Source organism: Hyposmocoma kahamanoa, unplaced genomic scaffold, assembly GCF_003589595.1.
Source record: "Hyposmocoma kahamanoa isolate Upper Pololo Valley unplaced genomic scaffold, ASM358959v1 66, whole genome shotgun sequence".
In the NCBI taxonomy this organism is placed as follows: Eukaryota; Metazoa; Arthropoda; class Insecta; order Lepidoptera; family Cosmopterigidae; genus Hyposmocoma; species Hyposmocoma kahamanoa.
Genome location: NW_020653854.1, coordinates 20,584,294 through 20,607,107, shown reverse-complemented (window position 1 = coordinate 20,607,107; position 22,814 = coordinate 20,584,294). Strand labels below are relative to the sequence as shown.

General features: G+C 34.8%; 3 protein-coding genes across 3 annotated transcripts in view; 2 read left to right on the top strand and 1 right to left on the bottom strand.

The window, feature by feature from the left end:
- The first annotated feature begins 210 nt into the window (after positions 1-210).
- LOC113232093 (proline-rich protein 4-like) lies at positions 211-1,903 on the top strand. The gene is made up of 2 exons (XM_026466727.1): positions 211-261; positions 568-1,903. The coding sequence occupies exons 1-2, from the start codon at positions 250-252 to the stop codon at positions 1,750-1,752; spliced, it is 1,197 nt and encodes a 398-aa protein (XP_026322512.1). The 5' UTR covers positions 211-249; the 3' UTR covers positions 1,753-1,903.
- Positions 1,904-3,821: 1,918 nt separating this feature from the next.
- LOC113232049 (angiotensin-converting enzyme-like) overlaps positions 3,822-22,814 on the bottom strand; it is a 178,257-nt gene continuing 159,264 nt past the window's right edge. Inside the window, exons 32-33 of the mRNA XM_026466673.1 lie at positions 10,301-10,544; positions 3,822-3,924 (exon numbers count right to left, since the gene is read on the bottom strand). Of these exons, the coding sequence (XP_026322458.1) occupies positions 3,822-3,924; positions 10,301-10,544 (347 nt within the window). The remainder of the gene's footprint in view (positions 3,925-10,300; positions 10,545-22,814) is intronic.
- Positions 19,000-22,814, top strand: part of LOC113232097 — a 5,165-nt gene continuing 1,350 nt past the window's right edge. The window contains exons 1-2 of the mRNA XM_026466730.1: positions 19,000-19,056; positions 21,048-21,209. Of these exons, the coding sequence (XP_026322515.1) occupies positions 19,035-19,056; positions 21,048-21,209 (184 nt within the window). The 5' untranslated portion in view covers positions 19,000-19,034. The remainder of the gene's footprint in view (positions 19,057-21,047; positions 21,210-22,814) is intronic.

Below are 22,814 nucleotides of genomic sequence, written 5' to 3'. Positions count from 1 at the left end.
AGCAATGTATTGCAATATACTGTTACAAATTCCATGCAATTAAATGATCTTCTCCAAACTGGGTTACTTAAAACTTGCCCTCATATTAAAAAAAAATAACACGCACACATCGAAAGCGGGAGTCACTACGAGCGAAAGTGTTTGCAACATAGATCTACGAAACTACTTACACGCAGTATATAATCCGAGAACGGAGTTGTATACACCACACTCCAGCGCAACACTCGCTTAACAACAAGTAAAGCGAAGATGAAGCTTATGGTTAGTAAAAAAATATACACCTATACACGAATTAAAAAAAATGTGCCCACAGGAAGTGCAGTGAACAGTTATCATTGGACAGTGAATCGACTAGTGTAAAACAGAAGCCTAATTGTGCCCAGTTTTTGTTAAACGGTGATTCCAACTTTCATGGGATTATAATTTCAGTGCAATGTGAAAGTGAAATCTCCATCAGAGATCTCTATAATTGGGCTTCTGATTTGCGGTGCGATTATCATTTTGTTTTCTATATTATACCGTACATTTAGACAATATTTTCACAAGTATATAATTTTCGGATTACAGAGGTCTACCTTGTTCCTGGCCGTGGCTATAAGCCTGGCCACGGCAGAGGAAAAGGCGGAGAACACAAAGGCTGAAGCAAAGCCAGTTGAAGAAAGCAAAAAACACGAGAAAAGAGGTCTGTCCGACTTGGGTTACGGTGGCGGTGGCTACGGAGGAGACCATCAAGATTTTGGCGGTGGTGATCACGGCGGCGGCGGCGGAGGCTTCGGGGGATATGAAGGCCATGGCCATCAAATAGAAGAACATCACGAGAAAACTATCACCACGGTGAAGAAAGTAGAAGTTCCCTACCCTGTGGAGAAGCACGTCCATGTGCCTGTTGAGAAACACGTGCCAGTACCTGTGAAGGTGCCCGTCCCACACCCGTACCCAGTCTACAAAACTATTCATTTCCCGGTCAAGGAGATCATCAAAGTACCTGAGTATATCCCTAAACCTTACCCCGTGACCAAGCATGTACCCGTACCAGTCAAAGTGCATGTTGATAGGCCTGTCCCAGTAAAAGTTTACGAGAAAGTTCCCTACCCAGTCGAGAAGCACATCCCTTACCCCGTGAAAGTGCATGTACCTCAACCCTACCCTGTTGAGAAGATTGTGCACTTCCCAGTCAAAATCCCAGTCAAGGTGCATGTACCTTATCCAGTTGAGAAGACCATACACTACCCTGTCAAGGTCCCTGTTGACCGACCTGTGCCTGTTCATGTTGAGAAACCAGTACCCGTACACGTAGAGAAGCCTGTACCTTACCCAGTTGAGAAGGAAGTACCCTACCCAGTCAAGGTACCCTATGACAACCCAGTGCCTGTCCACGTTGACAAGCCTGTGCCAGTGCCTGTCAAAGTGCCAGTACCAGCTCCTTATCCAGTAGAGAAGGTCATTCCCTACCCAGTGGAGAAGAAAGTGCCAGTTCCAGTGAAGATTCCAGTTGAAAGACCTTACCCGGTCCATATTGAAAAACACGTGCCCTACCACGTTGAAAAGCACGTGCCCTACCCAGTGAAGGTGCCAGTGCCAATAGTCGAAAAGGAGCACCATCATGAGGAACATGTCGAGATCCCCCAACAGGAGCATCACGAGATCTCTCACAGCGAGGATTATGGAGGGAGCTTTGGGGGAGGTGAAGGGGGTTACGAGGGTCACGATTTCGGAGGACATGAAGGTGGACATGAGGAGTACCATCATTAAACAGAACTGATCTCTTTTATAATTTCATTTTAGCTTTAAATGTTAACTCGTGTATAGTTTGCGCTAAGTATTGTTTTTTGTTTTTTACCTCTGGACTGTGTTGTATATACAATGTAAATAGTACCAAAAGTATTAAAAAACGTGATAAATAAGTAAAACTCTCTTTTTGTTTAAAAACCATTACTTAAGATAAATTAACGCATAAATATCTCCGATTTATTTGTTACGATTAGCACTTCACTAGCAAGTGAAGATACTGTCAGAAAGAAACATAAGTGAATATACGTTAAAGAGTTAAATAACAACAGACTTACCGTCAATTAAATATCTTGATAGAGTTCAGTAAAATATCCACTTAAAAATACGTAAAATTTTATTCGAGTATAGCCCAAATTATCTCACGCAATAGAACATTAATTTTCCATTCATAATTACAAAATTGTTTGGAAAACGTCTACAGTACTAAAAGCATTACGTAATGTTTTATGTAATATACGCAACGTAAGCTCTATGCGGATTCATTGGGTTAGCCGGCAAAACGGTTTTATTAACAACAACGTTTATAGTAGCTTTTTCTATTTTAAATTTGTCAATTTCAAACTATCATATTACCTTTCTTGAATACGTTGATAAACTTTATTACTTTCATTTCTAATCAAATACTAAAATAGTAAATTTTGGGTGACGTAAACATTAAAGAAGAACGTAAAAATTAACACAATGATAAGATAATATTATAACGAATACAATTGCATGTACCCTTTGAAGTCGAAAACTTATCAAAATTTTATCAAAAAAATTAATACGCCGCCTGGGAAACTCAACAGCCGGTAGCTGCTTTGCCAACGTATTATCATCTTGGGCACCTTGGCGCATTGATTCAATTTTATACATGTTTTAGTTTCAAATATTTAAATATTACTTTTTACTGAATTTTTACCTGTCTAAATAAATAAATGAGTATGCACCCAAATTCTTATGTCCTATCTAATTATATATTGAGATATAAACATCTATATTCATAAAGAACGTTCAGTAACTACCACAACAATCCTTTTTCCGCAAATTCCTTGAACAACTTCGCCGCGGTCTGTTTTACGTAAACTATTTTCTAATGCCTCGCTTGTAACCGGTTAGTGTTCTATTCCAATAGATTGAGTGTCTGTATCGAATAGTATTTTAGAATCGTGCCGTGTGGTTCCTTGTTATATACTCAACTGTGTCTGCAAAGCGTGGCTTTACCAATTTAATGTCTTTAGTAGACACTATAAATCTTCTGTAATAGGTTTAATACCTCATAATTGCCTATTGTAGTGCCTATTTGTAGATTATATAATAGTAGCTGGTGCCCGCGGCTTCGTATGCGTAGAATAAATACTTCGCGTAGCCTATTACTGGAGAAATGATTGGTTTTCCATACAAACTTTCATTCCCTATTTCACCCGCTTCAAACTTTATTTTTGTGACAAAAAGTAGATCTTCCTTGTCCTAGGTCCCATTTACCTCTTTATTGAAATTCATCCAACTTGGTTTTTAGGCTTAGGTATGAAAACTTAACAGACAGAGTTATTTTTGCATTTATAATATTAGTTTGGATTAGCTGTTGTGTACTTTTGTAAAATATATTTAAAAAAATATAAAAAATGTACATAATGTCATTAAGAAACAAGATATCCATAATATTAACTTTAGCACGATTTCGTTTAACTAAGGTAAACGATTGTTTTATGGGGAACTGTTTACGTTTTTACAATACGATTATATATTAAGATTATCATTTCCTAAGTTTAAAACTTACTTTAAAAGTATTTTAATTGAAAAGTCATATTATAAAATTGAAGAGTATGTGTTAGATAAAGATGTATGGAAAGACAACAAGAGTCTAGATTCCACACAATTATGATTCAAAATGTATTCCATAGCATTTAAAGAGTTTCTTGCTCATTCTTCTCAGGGAGGTCAGCGTAGTGATCGAGCAATAGCCTAAAAAATTACGTTTTCAAGTATAAAAATATTACCTATGGAATAAATTATTATTTGACTTTGACTTTGACTTTGACTTTGTAGTCTTACCTTATGTAGGGTATGTTGGCAGGAATGTGGTATTTTGCACCTGGGTCGAAGTCCAGCTCCGATCGCAATACTGGTGGCTTGATGCCTTGATACTGCTCCCTGTGTAGAAAAATACCATTAGTGTCCTAAAAAAACACTTTTAAGAGAGCGGTGGTAACCCAGTGGGAGGTTTTTAGTCAATTGGGAGCTCAACAGTTCGATTCCCTTTAATGGAATGTACCGATATTAATATCTAATTTATGTTTGTGGATATTTAATGCCTCTCACTAACAATGAGGGAAAACGTCGTAAAGAAACTTGATGTACTCTCTCCTTATTGGAGATATGTGCCCAGAATAAATAGGTTGATGATCTTGTTCTTATTGTGACAGCAATAAAATATATTATTATTGATACAATGATTCAATCTGATTGAACCAGCGTCTCTTGCCATGCGTGCTTAAGCAACTGAGCTACAAAACGAGTCGGTTCTTAGATCTAACGAATTTCTCTGTGTTTATTACAGATCTTTGAATAGGTGTTTAAACGGATATTTTACATGGTAGGAAAACGTCACGTGTAATTTAATTAATAAACAATAACACAACGTATGTCGCATAGGAAATTTCTTCCACGAAGTTGTGATATCATCTCAATGATTCATATTGGGTTGATAGTTGAAGAAATCATTTTTCGGTTATTGTCGGTGTATTCAGTACCTAATTCCCGTTGCAATTTTTATTATTTAAGCATTCGAGTATGTTATCATCATCACCGTATTTAAGAGCCATGTTAGTGTAGCCGCTTCCACTTCATAGCCAGCCCCTTGACCTCATTACAGCTGTTCACTTTGATCTTCTTTTTTGTTTGTTCAATATACGCCATTCTTGATCTTCCAAACTTATCCTGTCTATCCTCCCCTCAATTATCACTCTTACAAATTCGTAATTACGTGACAAATGTTCAAATATTTTCTCCATTCTGTTCTCTATTGTATTTTAAAAGATTTCTTTTCTCTCCAACCTTTTTTCAAAACTTCCTGTTTGATTTCTTTTCAATCCATTTTGTTATCATGAAATATTAGTTTATATATAAAAGTAAAAAAGTAAAGTAAAAGTAAAAGTTTATATATATATATATATAAACTTTTACTTTTACATTTTTACGTTTTTAATTTTGATTTTCATTTCATTTTGATTTACGCCTAGTTCAATCTATTGTATTTTTTTTTGTTTTTTTTTATCTGCTTGGACGAAGCGACATCATCCTTGATAATTTATTCACTGAAAACCAGCGTAATGAGACGTTGTTACAAAAAGCATTTTGGTAACTTTTAAACATAATTCTTTTATTTTGCGTTTTATCCCAAGGTTATTTTATTTTTAGTTATCATTCTGTTATATATATTTTGTCATAAGGTTACCAAATAAACTACTTTTCTTTCTTTCTTTCTAAACACCTAAATACACATTACACGTTTTATTATTTATCGTGCTGCCCCAAAAGTGATAGCAGAAAACCAGTGCTTTTTGGCAAAAGTCGCACTGACCTAAGATCTCTTTACTAGAACCTATTGTTATCTCACTAGGTATAAGCTGTTTTCTATGTTCATATGTCAAAAAAGCGAGTGTAGCGAGATGGGTGGACGACATCGTCAAAATTGCGAACCATAGATAGTCGCGAGTAGCACAGGGTCGAGGTGAATGACACTAATTATAGGAGGCCTATACCCAGAAGTAAGTGAAGTCGGGCTGTGGATGATGATGATATTTTTTTTTGTTTATTTTCACTGTCAATCATAATTTTTGGTTTGCGTCTGTTTTTCTTTTAAATATTTCATATTCTTGTGTGTGCCCGTGTCTTTAAAATATCTTCCATATTAAAGGTTTCATCCATCTATTTATGTTTTTATATAAGTATTATTTAATATTAAACGAAAACATATAAGAACACTTACATAATCAAAATTACTACAGAAATTTGACAGAGAATCGAGATTGACCCTCATAACTTTAGAAATAGCTTTTTAATTATCAGTAAAAATCGAAACTTTTAATAACATAAGTGTATAAGATTGTGAACGTTCAGCCTACATTTGAAACGGACTCGTGTCATAAAATGTTCATTGTATTCGATTGCACGTACATGTACGATCAAAAGAGGTAACATGCAAAGTTTTCAATGTAACCGCACGGTAAAATGTTTTTAAAAAGGATATTTAACTACGCAATTGCTGGTTTAAACCGCGGTCTTAATTAATATAAGAAATCGGGTTAGTCTGTCAATGTATATGTAATTTTTATCTTTAGTAATCGTACTTGTTTTATTAATACGTTGAGCAATATGTTCAAATTGACAAGTCTCGATGTTAGCCCACAATGAACCAGTCAAAGTCGGTTTAATTTTTGATACAATGAATCTGTCTGTAAAAAATTGGTTTGGAAAGGTAAGGGTGTTGATGAAATTAGGCACATGGGAATTGTCAATAAGTCTGAGGGTGACAGGCGTAGCGGCAGTAAACCTCAAATCTTTGGGATTTAAAGCTTTGAGTAGCTCTGCAACTGTCATGGACAGGCGTGTCGTTTATCACCAGATACACCACTTATCCGTTCCAACACACACAGTGGTCTAAAGTTCTACAACCTTGGTGACTGAAGGAAATATTTTTTTAGGTTTCTAGTTTGCATTAAGCCTGGGTTTCCTGGACAGTGTCCATGGATTTCATTTACCATCCTGATACCCGTATTAAAGTAAAAAGTGCGTTAAAAAGTTCAATCCAGCCCGACAACCTGCGGCGATCAGCTACCACCACTTTGATGGCGTGCTCACGGGCACGTTGTTTAAACGGATATGTTATTAAAAAAAATCATGGTTTTCTCTCAGGTGGCGCTACGGCAAATAAGCCGTTAAAACCAGAAAACAAAGATCTGCAGCAAGAGAAGTTTGCAGCAAGCATGTAAGAAATTCATGAATACGCACACACTCAACATAGCCCCGCACTAGGGAAACCCTGGGTCGCGGGTGCCATGGACACACACATAGACAAACCCAAATTACACCCAAACTCACGAGAGAAATAAATGTAGGCCATATAAATATTTCTCCCGGCCCGGGAATCGAACCTGGGACCTCTGCGTGGGAGCGTATTATAGTTATATATTAGGTCTGCTGACCCGTTCTGTAGCTCAGTTTGGAGAGCGACAGCCCGCATTAGGCGAAAATATCGTTGGTTCAAGTCCAGCCATCCGTCTGAACTCAAGTCCAGCCATCCGTCTGGACTCAAGTCCACTCACCAATTCCCTCAAGGTCAACCTTGAGGGAATTGGTTTTTAATTAGTTAGATTTTTGTATTACTTACAATTTAAAACACACCAACATCAACAACATCAGAGTTGATGTGGTCGAAAACAGTCAAAATCAATTAAATATAAGGGTAATTTTCAGGTTAGTTTTCTATACCTAATTACGGTGGCAATTTTTAAGTAATCGAGTACTTTATTGTGAAATATGAAATCATATTTCAGGATACTCATTTCAATATTAAATAATACTTCATGACAATATTCTATAATATTCAAATAATAAAAATTGCCACCAAAATAAGGTAGACAAAACTAACTTGTAAATTACCCATTAACACGTAGCAAAGGCAGTTGCCCACTTTGAACCAATTGATAATAATACAAAATAGTCGATTGTGATCTCGTTCCTTTTAATTTGACCCGTGAGCTTAATTATCTCCTTTGCTTGCTAAAATTCCTTTTTTCATTGAGGCCGTATCGGTGACAAAATGTCTTTCTTTCTTTTAAATACATTTTCTTACTTGTAGATTGTTAATTAATGGTATATGAACTGTTATTTTGTGGCCATTAAAACATGCAATTCGCTTCAATCGAGGGCAAACACTTTATAAAACGATTCTAGTGAAATTGTCTGAAATATAAATTATGAAACAGAAAAAATAACGAATTATAATTAAAATTTCAAGTATTGGGAAACGACTTTATACATATTTTCGTTTTTAACCGACTTCCAAAAAAGGAGGAGGTTCTCAATTCGTCTGTATGTTTTTCTGTATGTATGTTACGCGATAACTCCGCCATTTGTGAACCAATTTTGATGATTCTTTTTCTGTTCAAAGATGGTACCTCAGATGTGGTCCCATTTAAATTTCAAGAAAATATTCCACCTCTAAGAGTGGCAAACTAGGGAATGAATGACTTTTAAGGTCGGTTTTTTTAACCGGAGGTTAGGTTATTATTAGAGTAATATTGTACAATGAGTATACATAGGTATGCTTATAATCTACGAATTACATACAGAAGAATCGAAGAATCGCTTACATCGTATATAATAATAAAGCGATGAAAACCAAGAAATAACATTTTCTAAATAAAATACTTTCGAAATAAAATTTATATTTCCTTTTTAAAGTGAAGTAGAAATTTGTCATATTTAGTAAATATGACAAAATAAAATATAATAAGTAGTAAAGAAAATTAACCTATCTAAGTTATTTTTAATTCATTATATTTTTTCCTGTACCTTTCGTCTCTACTTTCACGTACATACGAAGTCTTCTGTACTTTTTAATTGCCAAAATATAACACAATTACTCAATACCTTGAATCATTTCGGTCAAACGCATTACCTGTATTACGCACATCACTTTTGCTTTCGAGATTTGAACCCATTACTATACCATCAGTTAGCGAGTCAAGGCCGATCGTCGACCTCAATTTTGAATACTGACTTATTTCAACAGTTCTACTTCATTTGTTCATTTGAACATGAATAATATTATATTAAAATGCATATGCAATAAAAGCTTAAGAAAAATAGATACAAAATAATTTTGCATTGTTAGTGTTCGAAAATACTTTAAAAAAGTGTTAAATTTTTGTGAATTGGAAATGAAGCTACTTTATTATAATTATTTATAAAAAGAAAATTTACGGCCTTAAAAAATAAAATTACGACAGCAAATAAAGATTTTTTTCACATACATGCTCATCATCAAATAATTCAATGGCCTAGAATTTCTACGAAGCAGGCCCATCGAGGCATATCTCTTATGTCAGATAGCATAATATTGCATCGGCTGTTACCTGGGTGAGAAAGTTATCTAAGTGATAATTAATGTAATTAGATTTTAGTACGCAGACATTTAAATTAAGTGTCTCGGTTTTGAACTGGTTAGGTTAAGTTACACTAAGTGGAGTTGCGGAGCTTGGAAGCCTAAGACACAGGTCTCTTGATCTAGTTTAAATTCCCGTCTCCTATGGATTTTTCTTTATTAAAAAAACCTGGTTTTTGTTACATGGTGTTATTAATCTGTATAATAAAGTTTTTAGCACAATATCAGATTGCAGCTGTTCAGCAAGTATTCGTTTAACCATATTAGGACAATGAACAAATATAAGATTACGGAATAACTATCAGTCACTCCAATTGATAGAATCAGTCAACGTCTGACTGACTACCGCAATCGTTCAATCCGGTTTATTAACATTTCTTAAGTGGTTAAGACTTAAGAACACCAAGCGAGATAGAGAGAAACTGGTATTCACAGATGATAGCGCGCATTGGTTTCGCAACATACGTCTAAAGGCAGATACCCCATAATAAGACAAATTATGGCAACTCCCGCCACGCCTGTTCGCGATGGAAGTGTTACCGATCTGAGCGTAGGGTTGCCACAGCATTATTTTAGTACCTACAGATTGTAAGACTATTTGGAAAAGTAAAGGTGTTCATCACAATATGCACGCGTTATATTTAAATAACTTTTGTCAAATATGTAAGTACTGAATTTTCAAACCAGGAACGCGGATTAGTATCTCGATTATGAGTATGATTATGAAATAGAAATAAAATGCTGAATTTTACGCAATCTTATTCAAATGGCCACAAACACAACAATAAACACGTTTTCTATTTGCTGTCATTTTTTTAAACACAGAGCGAGCGCTTCAATTCTGTAATGAATGGCGCGTGTGACGACCCGCGTTATGCAATGCGAGTGCACCGCCAAATCATACGAATGTGTGCATCAGTACACGGCAAGTGACGGACGTGCACACGTACAAGTCGCGCTGCAACATTTCTACAGAGTTTCCAAATTGTCTTATTGTTACACTATGCCATAAGGGTGGAAGATGGTCTAATAACTTCTTTAAACGAAGCTGAGCGAAGAAATAGATTTCACACGAATTCGTAAGGTCCGTTAGTTCGTCCTGTGGCTTAGTTGGCACGGTTTGCTGGAAGACGTTGGTTCGAACCCAGCCGAATTGAAATAATTTGTTCCAAGTAGTCGATCTTTGAAAAATAATTTAATACCATGGTGGTCAAACATTGTGACATTCAATAAACTTAAAAATTACCTTTTTTAAGATTGATTATGGAAATCGCCTCACTCGTGCTGACCCATAATATTAAGGTTTTTTAATTCCAATGACTAGGTCTCTACAGAATAGAAAATAAAAATGCGATTTACCTTAAACTCCACCAATGACAGTTGTACTGTTCTTTCCTGACATTTCCAGTAAAGACATCCCATCGCCATTTATCCATGACCAGCGAGAAGGGCAAGAACGCAAGCTTGTCCATGGCTTGCGTGAATAGGTAGTTAATATCGTGAGCTGTGTCGTCAACGGAGCGTTGGACGAGACCCAAGGTTTGTAGGTGACGCGGTGAAGCTACGGACAGAGCTATTGTTTCGCCTATTGCTTCATGGAAACCTGTGAACAAAATTTCAAAAATTAAATTTCGTGGATAAATTCATATCTGTCAGTTGTTATTGGACTTTAATAAAGTTATTTTATCAAACTTCTTAGTGTAATCAATCACAATACGATTAAATACATTACTTAAAAGAGTTGCTTCAGTCATTGTGCTTGTTGTGTGATGAAAATTATGTGATCACCATAAATACGATCTTGTTTACATCAATCAGGTATTTTAGTGTAGTAAATTAAACAGTGAGGTGACGGGGTTATATCAGTTTTAACATACATGCATAATATCCTAGTATACATAATAAGTATAATTATAACTTTATATTAAAAAGTACTCGCTTCAAAAGTTTGTGGAATGAAATCTATTTTCCAAGTTTTATTGAAATTGGTTAACAGAAAGTAGGTGCAATCCAATAAACCGGATTCAACCCTATTTTGCCACCCTTAGAATTGAAATATTTTCTCTAAATTTGGATGCGACCACATACATCTTTCAAACAAAAAAAGAATCATCGAAATCGGTTCACAAACTCAGTGATGGAGTAATCGCGGAACATCACAAAAACAAGTACAGTCCTATTGAGAACCTCGTCCTTTTTCGAAGTCGGTTAAAAATTATAAATTCACTGTGTAACGAACAAGAGATGGTATGTCAATGGAAATACCACAATATATATACAATACAACAACAAAATATACAACAACAAATGAAGTCGGTCGATTTGTTTGAAAAAAAAACAAATATACGCGATTTACATCCGATAGTTTCACTACTAACTATAAATAAAATCAAATAAATATACGGCAAATAGCACTTAACATTCACAAAAGAGCAAATAAAGAATATTCGGAATGTTGCACCTTGTGTTGCGTCAATGATAAAGGTAAAAACAAACGTGACATGAGTGAAGATTGATAATCGTCGAAACAATTGCGATTATTATGCTAGTGCGTGCGTAGAAATTTAGGAAACAAAGTCAAAATTGCAATTTCTTTTGTCTCTGTCATGCCCTAGTTCCAGCAACTGACGACACTGGCCAGATTGGTAAATGAGACACATATGACATTGATGGTAATTTGATGTAATAATCATGAATGTAACAACACTATCGAAAATTATTTAAGGAGTATGTTTTAGGTTTTAACGACTATTTTAAAATATTTACGTCTAGTTTTAAAATATCATTATTTTGTTTTGAATTAAGTTTATGTTTTAAAGTTGAAATTAAAACAGGATGTACATATTTTAAAACAGTCACGATTACGCCTTTTCGACAAAACACCGACGACGTATTGTGACGGGATTTTATCACATGAAAGTCATAAAAATAATATGAACTACATGAAACAAATTATTATACGTGAAATTATAAACTGTCATGTCAATGTCAAAAAAAAAGCTGTCATTTAGTAGATGTTGGTTTATTATACCAAGTTTACGGTATATGGCGCCTTCGATATTTCTTTTCCCACTTGTTTTAATAGTCAGTACTGGTAAAGTCTCTGGCAATTTTACTTACACATTACGGACAACTGCTAGATTTACCACCCTATTGTTAAACACTAAAAACAAATGAAGGTTAAGCAATTTTTAAAACTCGAACTAAAGAACTTTCTAGAAATACAACGACAAATGAAGTTAGTCCGGTGGGATTCGAACCAGCAACCCTCAGACAATCCGTGCCAGATGCTCTGCCAACTAAGCCACAGAACGAACCAACAGACTTTACGAATTTTTCTATGTGCTTGTTGCAGATCTTTGTTGTTGATTTTTAACGACTTTTTTGCCGTACCATCTGTGTGTGTGTGTGTGCCATCTGTGAGAAATGTATTTCTTCGCTCAGAGAGGTTGTTTACAGCTATCATCGCTGACTGTAGATGTCGCTTTAATAATTGTAATTTTTAAATTCATTGTATGTCACGGTGTTTTACTACTATATTTTTTTTTTTTAATTATTACACTAGTTTGTTATAAATATTATAACAAACATCGAAAGACTAAAAAAATGGTTGACAATTGTTTTTTTTTATGATAGTAAGTGCAGGAACAAAGTCTTACGTAAGCGACACGCCTGTCCATAGCAGTTGCAATACCAGTCAGAGCTTTAAATTGCAAGGATCTGAGGTGCACTGTGCTGAGACATAAGTCCCATGTGTCTGCAATTTTACCACCACTCTTATTACCCTTTAAAACCGAAACGCAATAATTCTCACATTACTGCTTGGCAGCAGAAATAGTAAAGCTCTTTCACAAGGCGCTCTACTGCTGCTAAAAACATTGTTAAGCCTGTTTAGTGATAGTGCACAAGTTAAAACAATAACATGACGAGATCGTCGGGGTTTTACGTTTGTACTATGAGCGTTGGATGAGGAGGTCTCGGATTCGATTTCCAATAGGACTTATTCTTCAAATGAACTTATTTAAATTATTTCTAGTTAGGGTGTTCTGGGTAGTGTTCTGGAGTGGATTTCTTTTCCAATAGAAAGAGTAGTATGCCAATGGCAAAATGTACAATGTATAAAGAAAACCTTTATTATTATCAAATGATTCGTTTTTAATAATTGTTGTCAGTTGTTGGTTCTCCAGGATAGAATTCAAATTTCGTTTATCTGCCTCTTTCAGAAGAAATAACTATTTAACCCAATATACTATTTGTTTAGTCAACACATAAGAAGATGCAAGGCGTGGGCATGCGCGAGCTTGGTGCAGAGAAAGCTATTGCGGAAGCTAACCTGCTCTGATTGATAAACTCCTGCGCAATAAGAATGTGTCACGGAAACAGTCGGACATTCGGTTTTTTATCTTATGTAATGCTGGGTTTACTGTAATGTACAGATTTTATTCTTAGCTTTATAACTACGGAAATATTTATAGAATCTTACTTATAAAGTTTCTATGGCATCGACTATGTCATTTTACAACGAGTAGAGGAAAATAAAAAAAATGAAATAATTTCTCTATAATTGTTAAAAAAAAGTTACCCAATAATGCACCGAAGCTATTTAAGTAATTTAATTAAGATTATATAAAACAGTTGCGTAAGTTTCTTGCCATTTGGCATAATGTACTCATTTACATAGTTACTGAGTACAATTCACTTGATTAATGAATAATTGGTTACTTCATGGAATCCGTAAGCTGATAATGATGTACCACACAAGCAAAGAAAATTTGAAACCGGGTTCTGAATGGGAATGAAAACATTGGTTCGGACGGTTAAACGTGTAAAGTACCCAGCCTGCATTGGACAAACGTAATAAGATCTAAACCCCTTTCTTAGGAGAAAGCTGTGCTCAGTTTTGCAATTGCAATGCTGCTCAGAGCTTTAAATCACGAAGACCTGAAGGGCACCTGCATTGCCCCCGTCACCTTGAGACGTAAGTTGACAAATCCCATGTGCCTGTGTTTTCACTAGCACCGTTACAGATATAGGTAAGGCGGTAGTACTTCCCTGGACGAGCTATTTCACAAGGAGTTCTACTAAACTGTTCTAGATATAATTTTTATTATAATTGTTAAATAATATTGTTTAAGAGTTTGCTATACAGCTGAAAGTGGAAAATTCAATTTTACTTACGCTCTATGCAATAAAAAGACGAAAACTGCGTGGTTTCGTAAACGTGGCATGGAAAACTAAAAGAAAATTATAAGTTTTCAATTTTAATCTGAAGACATCTTTTATCATAAAAACCTGAATAGATATAGTTGCACATGTATAAAAAACCCCTTTTACAATAAGCATATTGTTCTAATATAAAAATAATGCTTGATTAGTCTAAAAATGACCCACAGTTATCTGGGTCATATTGCGAGCTGTAAACTTGACCTAGATGTGCGGCGCTGAGCGACTATACAAAAAATGTTATTACACCGATGTAAAGCTGCTGCAAGAAGTAATACTATTGCAAATCGAGTGGTATGTATGAGCGTACCACAATCTTGTTGCAAATATGTATTAATGTTTTGTAATAAAATCCTGAATTTAACTTTTTTTAAACCACTTGTTCTTGAATCTTATAATAAAAAAATACCAATAGTAAGTAAGTAGTAAAGTAGGGTCTCAGTTCAGAACGCTATTAGACACTTTTGTTAAAAGGGCGTCGTACAGAAGAGAATTAATGCACAACTGCAGAGTCTACGGATTTATAAAGGACCTCTTGCCAATCAAGCTCAATATGATGTATGTGGATAGAAAACGTAAGTTATGACAAATGTAAGGTAGTAAGTAGAAGATCTCCCTGGTTGATTAAACAAAATATCGAATGGACATGTTTTATTATGCTCTGTGTGTTAAGATCCCACCTGGTTCTCTAAACAAATATTTCTCAGTGGCGATGAACAGAGTTTACGCGTGTACGTTAACTAACAATCAAGTGTTGTGTAAAATCATTAAAATGTCATTGGGAAAGACCCTTTGACCTTGTCAAGCACAATTGAGTGTGTGGACAATCTTTCATTGCGAACTCGGACCACCACTTCACTTTTAAAAATGAGGTGAAAGTGGCTTCCTAATTCGTGAAATTACAAAGACATTAAAATCCATAATTTTGTTTTAATTCACGAATTTTGTATCGTATTCTTTTTTAAGTATGCTTAGTTTTTTTTTTCTTTCATTTTGCCACTAGCAGCTAAATAAGCTGTGGCTTAAACTCTGGATACACGCAAAATAGCCTTGGCGCCTTGACGTCGAGTTGCGGACACCAGCCCGTTACACCAAGTACCAAGTAAACTCTGGATGCGCAATAAAGAAGAGTGTGGTGGTTATATCAAATTTTTTTTATATATCTAGTGACGGGACGAACAATTACTATGAATTATCATGTGGTTTAATTAATGAAAGTATAAGAAACGATTTTTTGTGCGAAATTATGTCAAAGTGTGGATTATCTTTTCCAGGTGAGCTTTATATCAATGTTGTTGCACAGCGGAGGCTAAGATGCGCGTGAGTTACGTAACGAGTTACCGTAATCGCTGTTTTAATTTCCGTGAATTTTCTACAATCCATTCGACAAAATGCAGTGCGGTCTTTTTATAATAAATACAATTTATTTAGAAATATTGTTCATGAATAGTAAATAAATCCAATACATGTTGTATTATACATCATTTGTAATATTATAAGGTAAACAGATGTTTATAAAGTTCAATTTTGGTTTCCGCTTCCTATGGCGGTTGAGCATAGCGATTATTGTTGTTATTGTTTTTCTCGAACAGCGAAATCTCGAAAAGTCTAATTAGAAAGGGAGATGGTTCAAAAAGCGTGCAGGCTGACGCATCTTATGGTCAGCCCAGTATTTTTAGGAGGTTATTTCAACTAAAGGAAGCTCAATGTCTTATTTATAATAAAATTTATCACGTTCTTAAAAAGCAGCGACGTATAAGTGATAATGTACTAAAAGTTATTGATTTCCTTTATTAAATTCAAATTCGTTCGTGATATTAATTGCATCTAATGAGTAATAATCATTAATGCATAAATTTGACATATTTATAAAAAATAATAATAATAACGACCCAAAAGCTATAAGATTTTTAAAAGTTTTTATTTTAATATTTTTAGCTACCGCGCAGTCGCGTGCCAGTGCACGACACAAAGTATCTTTATACTGTCCCTTTTTATGTAAATAGTTTCTGTTTTTCATTTTTTTTTGTTTTATTGGAGATTTTGTTTTGAAATTATTTATGTATTACGTTTGAATGTGTTGATTATGCCTTGTTTTTCTTCTATTTTCTCGTTTTTTTTCATTTGTGATAAACAAATTAATTGCATTTTTTTCTTTCTCTTCTTTTTAAAAAAGTACACTGACCAATCAGACTTTAAAAAGACCCACCCACATTTAGCGAACTCACTTGCAGTGTTACCCTGTTTCTTACTGTTTCTTAACGCACTTTGCTCCACATGTCGTAATATAGGAATGTACCACGTATCAGATTTAATTATGTAAACTAACAAGCAGAGATAATATAGGTATCTATACTCAATTACGCATCGAGCTTTATACACTGTTACCTTTTAAAGTGCAAATTTGAATGGCAAATGATGCAAGGTATAATTTTTAGTAAATTGTTTAGTCTAGTTAGCTTTCGTTCTCTGTAATAATAGCTCGAGAGATAAAATGTTTACAGTAAAAATAGCTTCCGTGTTAAACATGTTTTTAGTTTTTGCATTTAATGCATAACTGATTAACGTAGCTAGTGCAATCGGAGTAAATGGTAATTTTATTTTATATTAGTCAAAGTAGTGTGAAAGTGGATGGAAATGCAGGGAAACGTTGGTTTGGACATTAATACGTACACCACATCAACCATATTTTGCGTATCCTTAAAAAATAAAAATAAAAATAGTGTCTCAGTCGATAAAACAGACACACGAACTAGTTTTAACGATTTTAAAGAGATGTCGCTACGGTTTGACAGTTGTGGAATCTACACGAGGTACACACTACAATCTACGCTTAGAGGGTGGAAAAACATAAAAGAAAGGAGCTGCCATATCTATAATACAGGTGTCTAACTAAACAAAAATTGTACACCACAAGTGGCGGATTTCTTTAGTGTTGTACCATAATCATCGAAAAGTCAATATCGACATGCAAATGTATGGCTTCAATGTTGAAACTTTTTTTATGTTTGTAATTTCCAATCCGCATTTCTCCGGTTCCCATGTTAGAATGTACCTATTCTTGATATAAACGCAGAACATTCCGGAATGCTACGGAACATAGACTGCTACGTATATTACGTCATCATAGGTTATGTCACAAGAATTTTAACATTGACGGTAGAATCTTCGATGCAAATTGTGGATGCTGTATATTGCGCATGGCATTTCAACATACACCTTTATTAATGATTTACGTCTTTGACTGTTTTAAAGATTATTTGACACCCGTCTTAAATAAATAACAATTTTATAACATCACATAGGTTGCTCTGATCCCGAAGTAAGTAACAAAAGTACTTGTGTTATGGAAATCAGAAATATCGACTGTACCACAAACACCCAGATACGAGACAATAAAGAAAAATTAATTGTTCTACATTAACCCGGCCGGGATCGAACACGGGTCTTCAGAGATGGCGACACCATGAAAACCGGTTTGCAAGCCACTCGACCACGGAGGTCACGAAGGTCTTACATTACATTGTACGCGGAGGCTTTATGGTAAATCCGGAATATATGATTAGGGTAAATTACACCGTAACCACTATACGATGATATATTATTATGTATTGTAACGTAAACTATAACGACAACGAGTATTAAGTTAATCTTTTGAAAAAGACGGCATTTCAATTATTTACGTCTGGCTTTGACCACCTCGGTCAAATTGTGATCTTTTTGATGAGGAGATGCTGCTGCTTATGCGTTGAGTTTCAGTTTTATTAGTAGTTACAAACAGCATAGAGGAATTGATATATTTTTATGATGAAAAATCTACGGAATACAACAGGACACACAATTTCATAGTCTGAAATAATAATAATATCAGTACTAAAAAAACCGACCTCAAAAGCTCGTGGAATTACATTTATTTATCGAGTTCTTAGGTTTTCGCGATTGTAACACATAGGAAATGAAACTATTTTTCCGGATTTAAATCGCGTATATTAGTTTTTTCAAACAAATGTCAACCGTAACCATGGGACCTGTAAAGAGCCCGAAACGTTGATTTGTTTGAAAAACAAATATACGCGATTTAAATCCGGAAAAATAGTTTCATTTCTTTCATCTATTTGCCAAATTTTATTGAAATCGGTTACCGGAAAGTGCGTGAAACCGAATTCATTCCCTAGTTTGCCAACCTTAGAGGTGGAATATTTTATTCAGAATTAAATGAAACTACTATCGAGGTACCCTCTTTTCAACAAAGACTTATCGAAATCGGTTCATAAATGCCGAAGTTATCGCGTAATACACATATAAAAAAGAAGTCGGTTAAAATGTCATTTGTCATTTTAACCGACAACAATAACAATAAAGCTCCATCTGTTCGTCCAGAAAAGTACTGCCACCTTATCTATTTCTGCCGCCAAACAGTAACGGTGAGTATTACTGCGTTTTACAGGTTCTGGTGAAATAACAGGCACATGGGACTTGTCAACTTAAGTCTCAGGGTGACGGGCGCAGTGGCAATGCCTCTCAGATCTTTGTAATATAAAGCTTTGAGTGGCACTCATTGCAATTGTTATGGACAGGCGTGTCACTTACCACCAGGCGCACGACTTCTTCATTCTGTCACTAGGTGAAATAAAGAAAAAAAATGTTTTGCGTATAAACCATTTGACGCGGTATGTTACTTATGATTTTATAAGTCACCTCATACAGCCTGTAGTGTAATTCAATTATAACTACGACCCAATTTTGAGTCAGTCGTTATACCTTCCATTGGGTGATAGGTCACAGTTAATGTATTTTTTAATTGTGTAAACTTGTTTATCTTTGTTAAATTATGCAGTGTTTTAATTTGTTAATCGTTTTAGTGTTAAGCATGTTTTATTTTGTGCGAAATGGTAAGGCTTCGTTTTAATTTGAATTGAAGGGTTTTTAATGCACATTCTATTACCGTAATTAAATTTTATTTGTATTATATATATATTATAGATATATAATTTATCAAGATATTTAAAAAATTAGGTTTAGTTACATTTGTTTTTGGAATATCATTACGGAAGATGTTAACTTCCGGAGAGGTGGGAGACAGAGGTCTGGCCCTTGGGTCTTCTCATGAGAGGAAGCGATACACTGCTACAAAAAATGTGATCTAAATAAATAAGACATTGTTTAAGGTGATAATGTAGTTTGTTTCCATCTGAGCCCGTGAAGCACAATGGTTTAGAAGCAGTAGAGCGCCTTGTAAAAGAGTTTGTCCAGAGAAATACTGCCACGTTACCTATTTCTGCCGCCAAGCAAATTTTGAATGGTAAGGGTGCTGATGAAATGACAGGTACAAGGGACTTGTCAATTTATGTCTCAGGATGACGGGCAGAATCGCAGTACGCCACAAGTCTTTGCGATCCAAAAGTATGAGTGGTACTGCTGTACGATTTGTTCACCGCGTCACTAGTATAATAAAAAAAATGCTACCAAATTTTAATTGAATTGAATCATGTGATTAAATCTATCAATAATCTAGACTAAAGTCCATTTTGTTCAATACATGTTCACTTTTTCTGAGTATTCAACATTGACATCGAAAGTTTTACTACCCCAATTGTATAGTTTTAAAGTAGGTTACTATCGTCAAAGAAGCCTTATGTTGGTGGTAGAGTATTATCGACCGTGGTATAAACTTGTTAATTTCTCACAAGTAACCTCTACAGGTATAGTTACAACTTATAACCTAATATAACAATATTTGTGACATATAATAATCAACCGTTTTATAAACATATAAAACGGTTGATTATTATATGTCACAAATTTAAAAACACCCTTTTCAAGCTGGGGCTTGAAATAAAGTTGATTATAAAGACAGTATTTGAATTTAGCTGGAATTAATATATTGTAATTTATTATGTATAATTTATGTGTTACAATATAATTATATTTAACTGAAAAAAAAAAGATTCAATATAAGCGCAGCTATTATGCACGATTTAACCTTTACTGGGTTCACGGAGTAGTAGAGTAAATTAATTTACTTCCATTTTTATTAACATGGATTTTCGCAGAGTAATGCCAAAATTTTCTAATGAAATTAATATAATTTATAAGTTTAGTGAAACCTCTAAAGCGAATATAAATCCTTATCACCTTGAAGCTGGTCATTGTACTTATAATAAGAAGCAAAAATACAACGAAAACTTGAGAAAAACAGTTTTGGTTTCCTTTAGAACAAACCGCGCATATTTTCTTAGAGGAGAATTTTAGTAGCAGTAGAGCTCCTTGTGAAAGAGTTCGCCCAGAGAAGTACTGCCACCTTATTTATAAGCGGTAATGTTTGTATTACTGAGTTTCAAAGGGAAGGGTGCCGGTGAAATTACAGGCACATGAGACTTTTCAACTTACGTCTTACGGGCGTAGTGGCAGTTCGCCAAAAAAAAAAAAAAAAAAAAAGGCGCACGATCTTTCCATCACTTGATATCTTAATAAGTTTCACTCAGCAACAGGTCAAGCTACACAAACTATAAATGTTACGTAAATGATGTGAGGTGTAATTTTAATAACTTTTTTATACAAAAAAAAAATCGACTTTAAAAGTTCGTGAAATTACATCTATTTGCCAAGTTTTATTGAAATCGGTTGCCGGGAAGTGCGCGAAACCGGATCCATCCCCTAGTTTGCCACTCTTACAGGTGAAATGTTTTCTTCAAATTTAAATAGGAACAATACTGAGGTATCGTCTTTCCATCAAAAGAATCATCGAAATCGGTTCACAAATGCCGTAGAGATCGCGTAACATACATACAAAAAACCTTTTTTGAAGTCGGTTAAAAATACTAAAATGCTTCTTTGGTACCGTTGTTTTTTATGACCTGAAAAAATAAATATCTAATTCCAGCCTCATCTATACTGTGCTACGACTGCAACAGCGCTTTTGACCCTCGCTGTGGTGAAGAGTTCGACTCGTTTAGCCTGGGCATCGTTAATTGTTCCCTCAGAGACCCCTTGGAACACATGCCTGATGTTGAGCCTACGCTTTGTCGCGCAATTAAGATGGAAAGTAAGTACATAAATGTTAAGCAATTTGTTATTTAGTTATTATTATTGACACAAAGATCAAACAATCACAAAGAAAAATTCCTTTTCACCTCACTAGCTCAGAAAGGCTTTCTTGCTCATTAGAAATCTGCACGCAAAAGCGTTTTTTCCACGCTAACGTGGAAAAGGTTTTTGAAATTCGAACTTGACGATGGACGATGACACAATGACACGTTCAACTACGCGATTTATCGCACATTATTTATGTAATATAAATCCGTTGGTATGTTTTATTATTCTTGACATTTAATTGATAACGATAACTATTTTGTTTATTAACACTTGTTATAGTTTAACTGCTTCTTGCATCTACCATTTTCCTCGCTATAGTGAGATGAAAAGTTGTGTGTCTCGCTCGGTAGCAAAGTTGTTTTGCGTCTCGTGTCTTGAAGCCCTCGCTACGCTCAGGATTCTATTTTTGAACCAATGAATAATATAATAACAAACTAGTGCAGTATTTTCACGAAAAAAATTAATATTATATTAGTAAAAACATCATGCTATTCAATAAAATAAATATTGTTATTTAGTATTAAAAAGACGTAAAATACTTTGCTAGTAATTTTTACTGTTAGCGTTGGACTGTTTTTGTTAAGAAAAGATTTTTGAGTTCTTAGGTTTTTGCGATTGTTACACATAGGAAATGAAACTATTTATCCGGATTTAAATCGCGTATATTTGTTTTTTCAAACAAATGTCAACCGTGACTATGTGACCTGTAAAAGGCCCGAAACGCCGGTTTGTTTGAAAAAACAAATATACGCGATTTAAATTCGGAAAAATAGTTTCGTTTCCTAAAAGATTTTTGACTAAATATTTTATGGTGAAAGATAGGTTGTCTGGGCTCCTTTGAACCGAACTAAGTGTTCGGTTCAAAGGAGCTCAGAGACGCGGTTGAAGATATGTAATACATAAATTTCCTAAATGTTCTACCTCTTAGGGAAACTTCATGTCAACTTTACTTGACACGCGCTAAATTATTTGTTTTCCAAATAGCTAAAAATAGCACAGAAATAACAGAATAGCATGATGATTTTGAGTTTCGACATCTTTGGGTGTTGACCAAGTTTTATTGAAATCGATTTACGGAAAGTTGGTGAAATTTAATAATCCGGATTCATTCGCTAATTTGCCACCCTTACAGATAGAATATTTTCTTCAAATTTGAATGGGACTACTACTGATACCTCTTTTCCAACAAAAAAGAATAATCGAAATCGGTTTATTAATGTCGAAATAATCGCGTAACAAAAGAAATATAGCCAAAATGAGAACCTCCTCCTTTTTTTTTGAAGTCGGTTAAATACACACATAGACCATCACAAATTACACCCAAACTCACGAGAATAAATGTAGGCCATACAAATATTTATCCCGGCCCAAGAATCGAATTTGGGAGCCTCTGTGTGGCAGAGTAGCATGTAGTCCGTCCACGGAGACAATTAATTAAATTTAGCCTACAAATAAAAATAAAAAACCATAAAGATTACTTCAGCCGTTTGGGAGCTACTATGCTACAGACACACACACACACACACACACACACACACACACACACACACACACA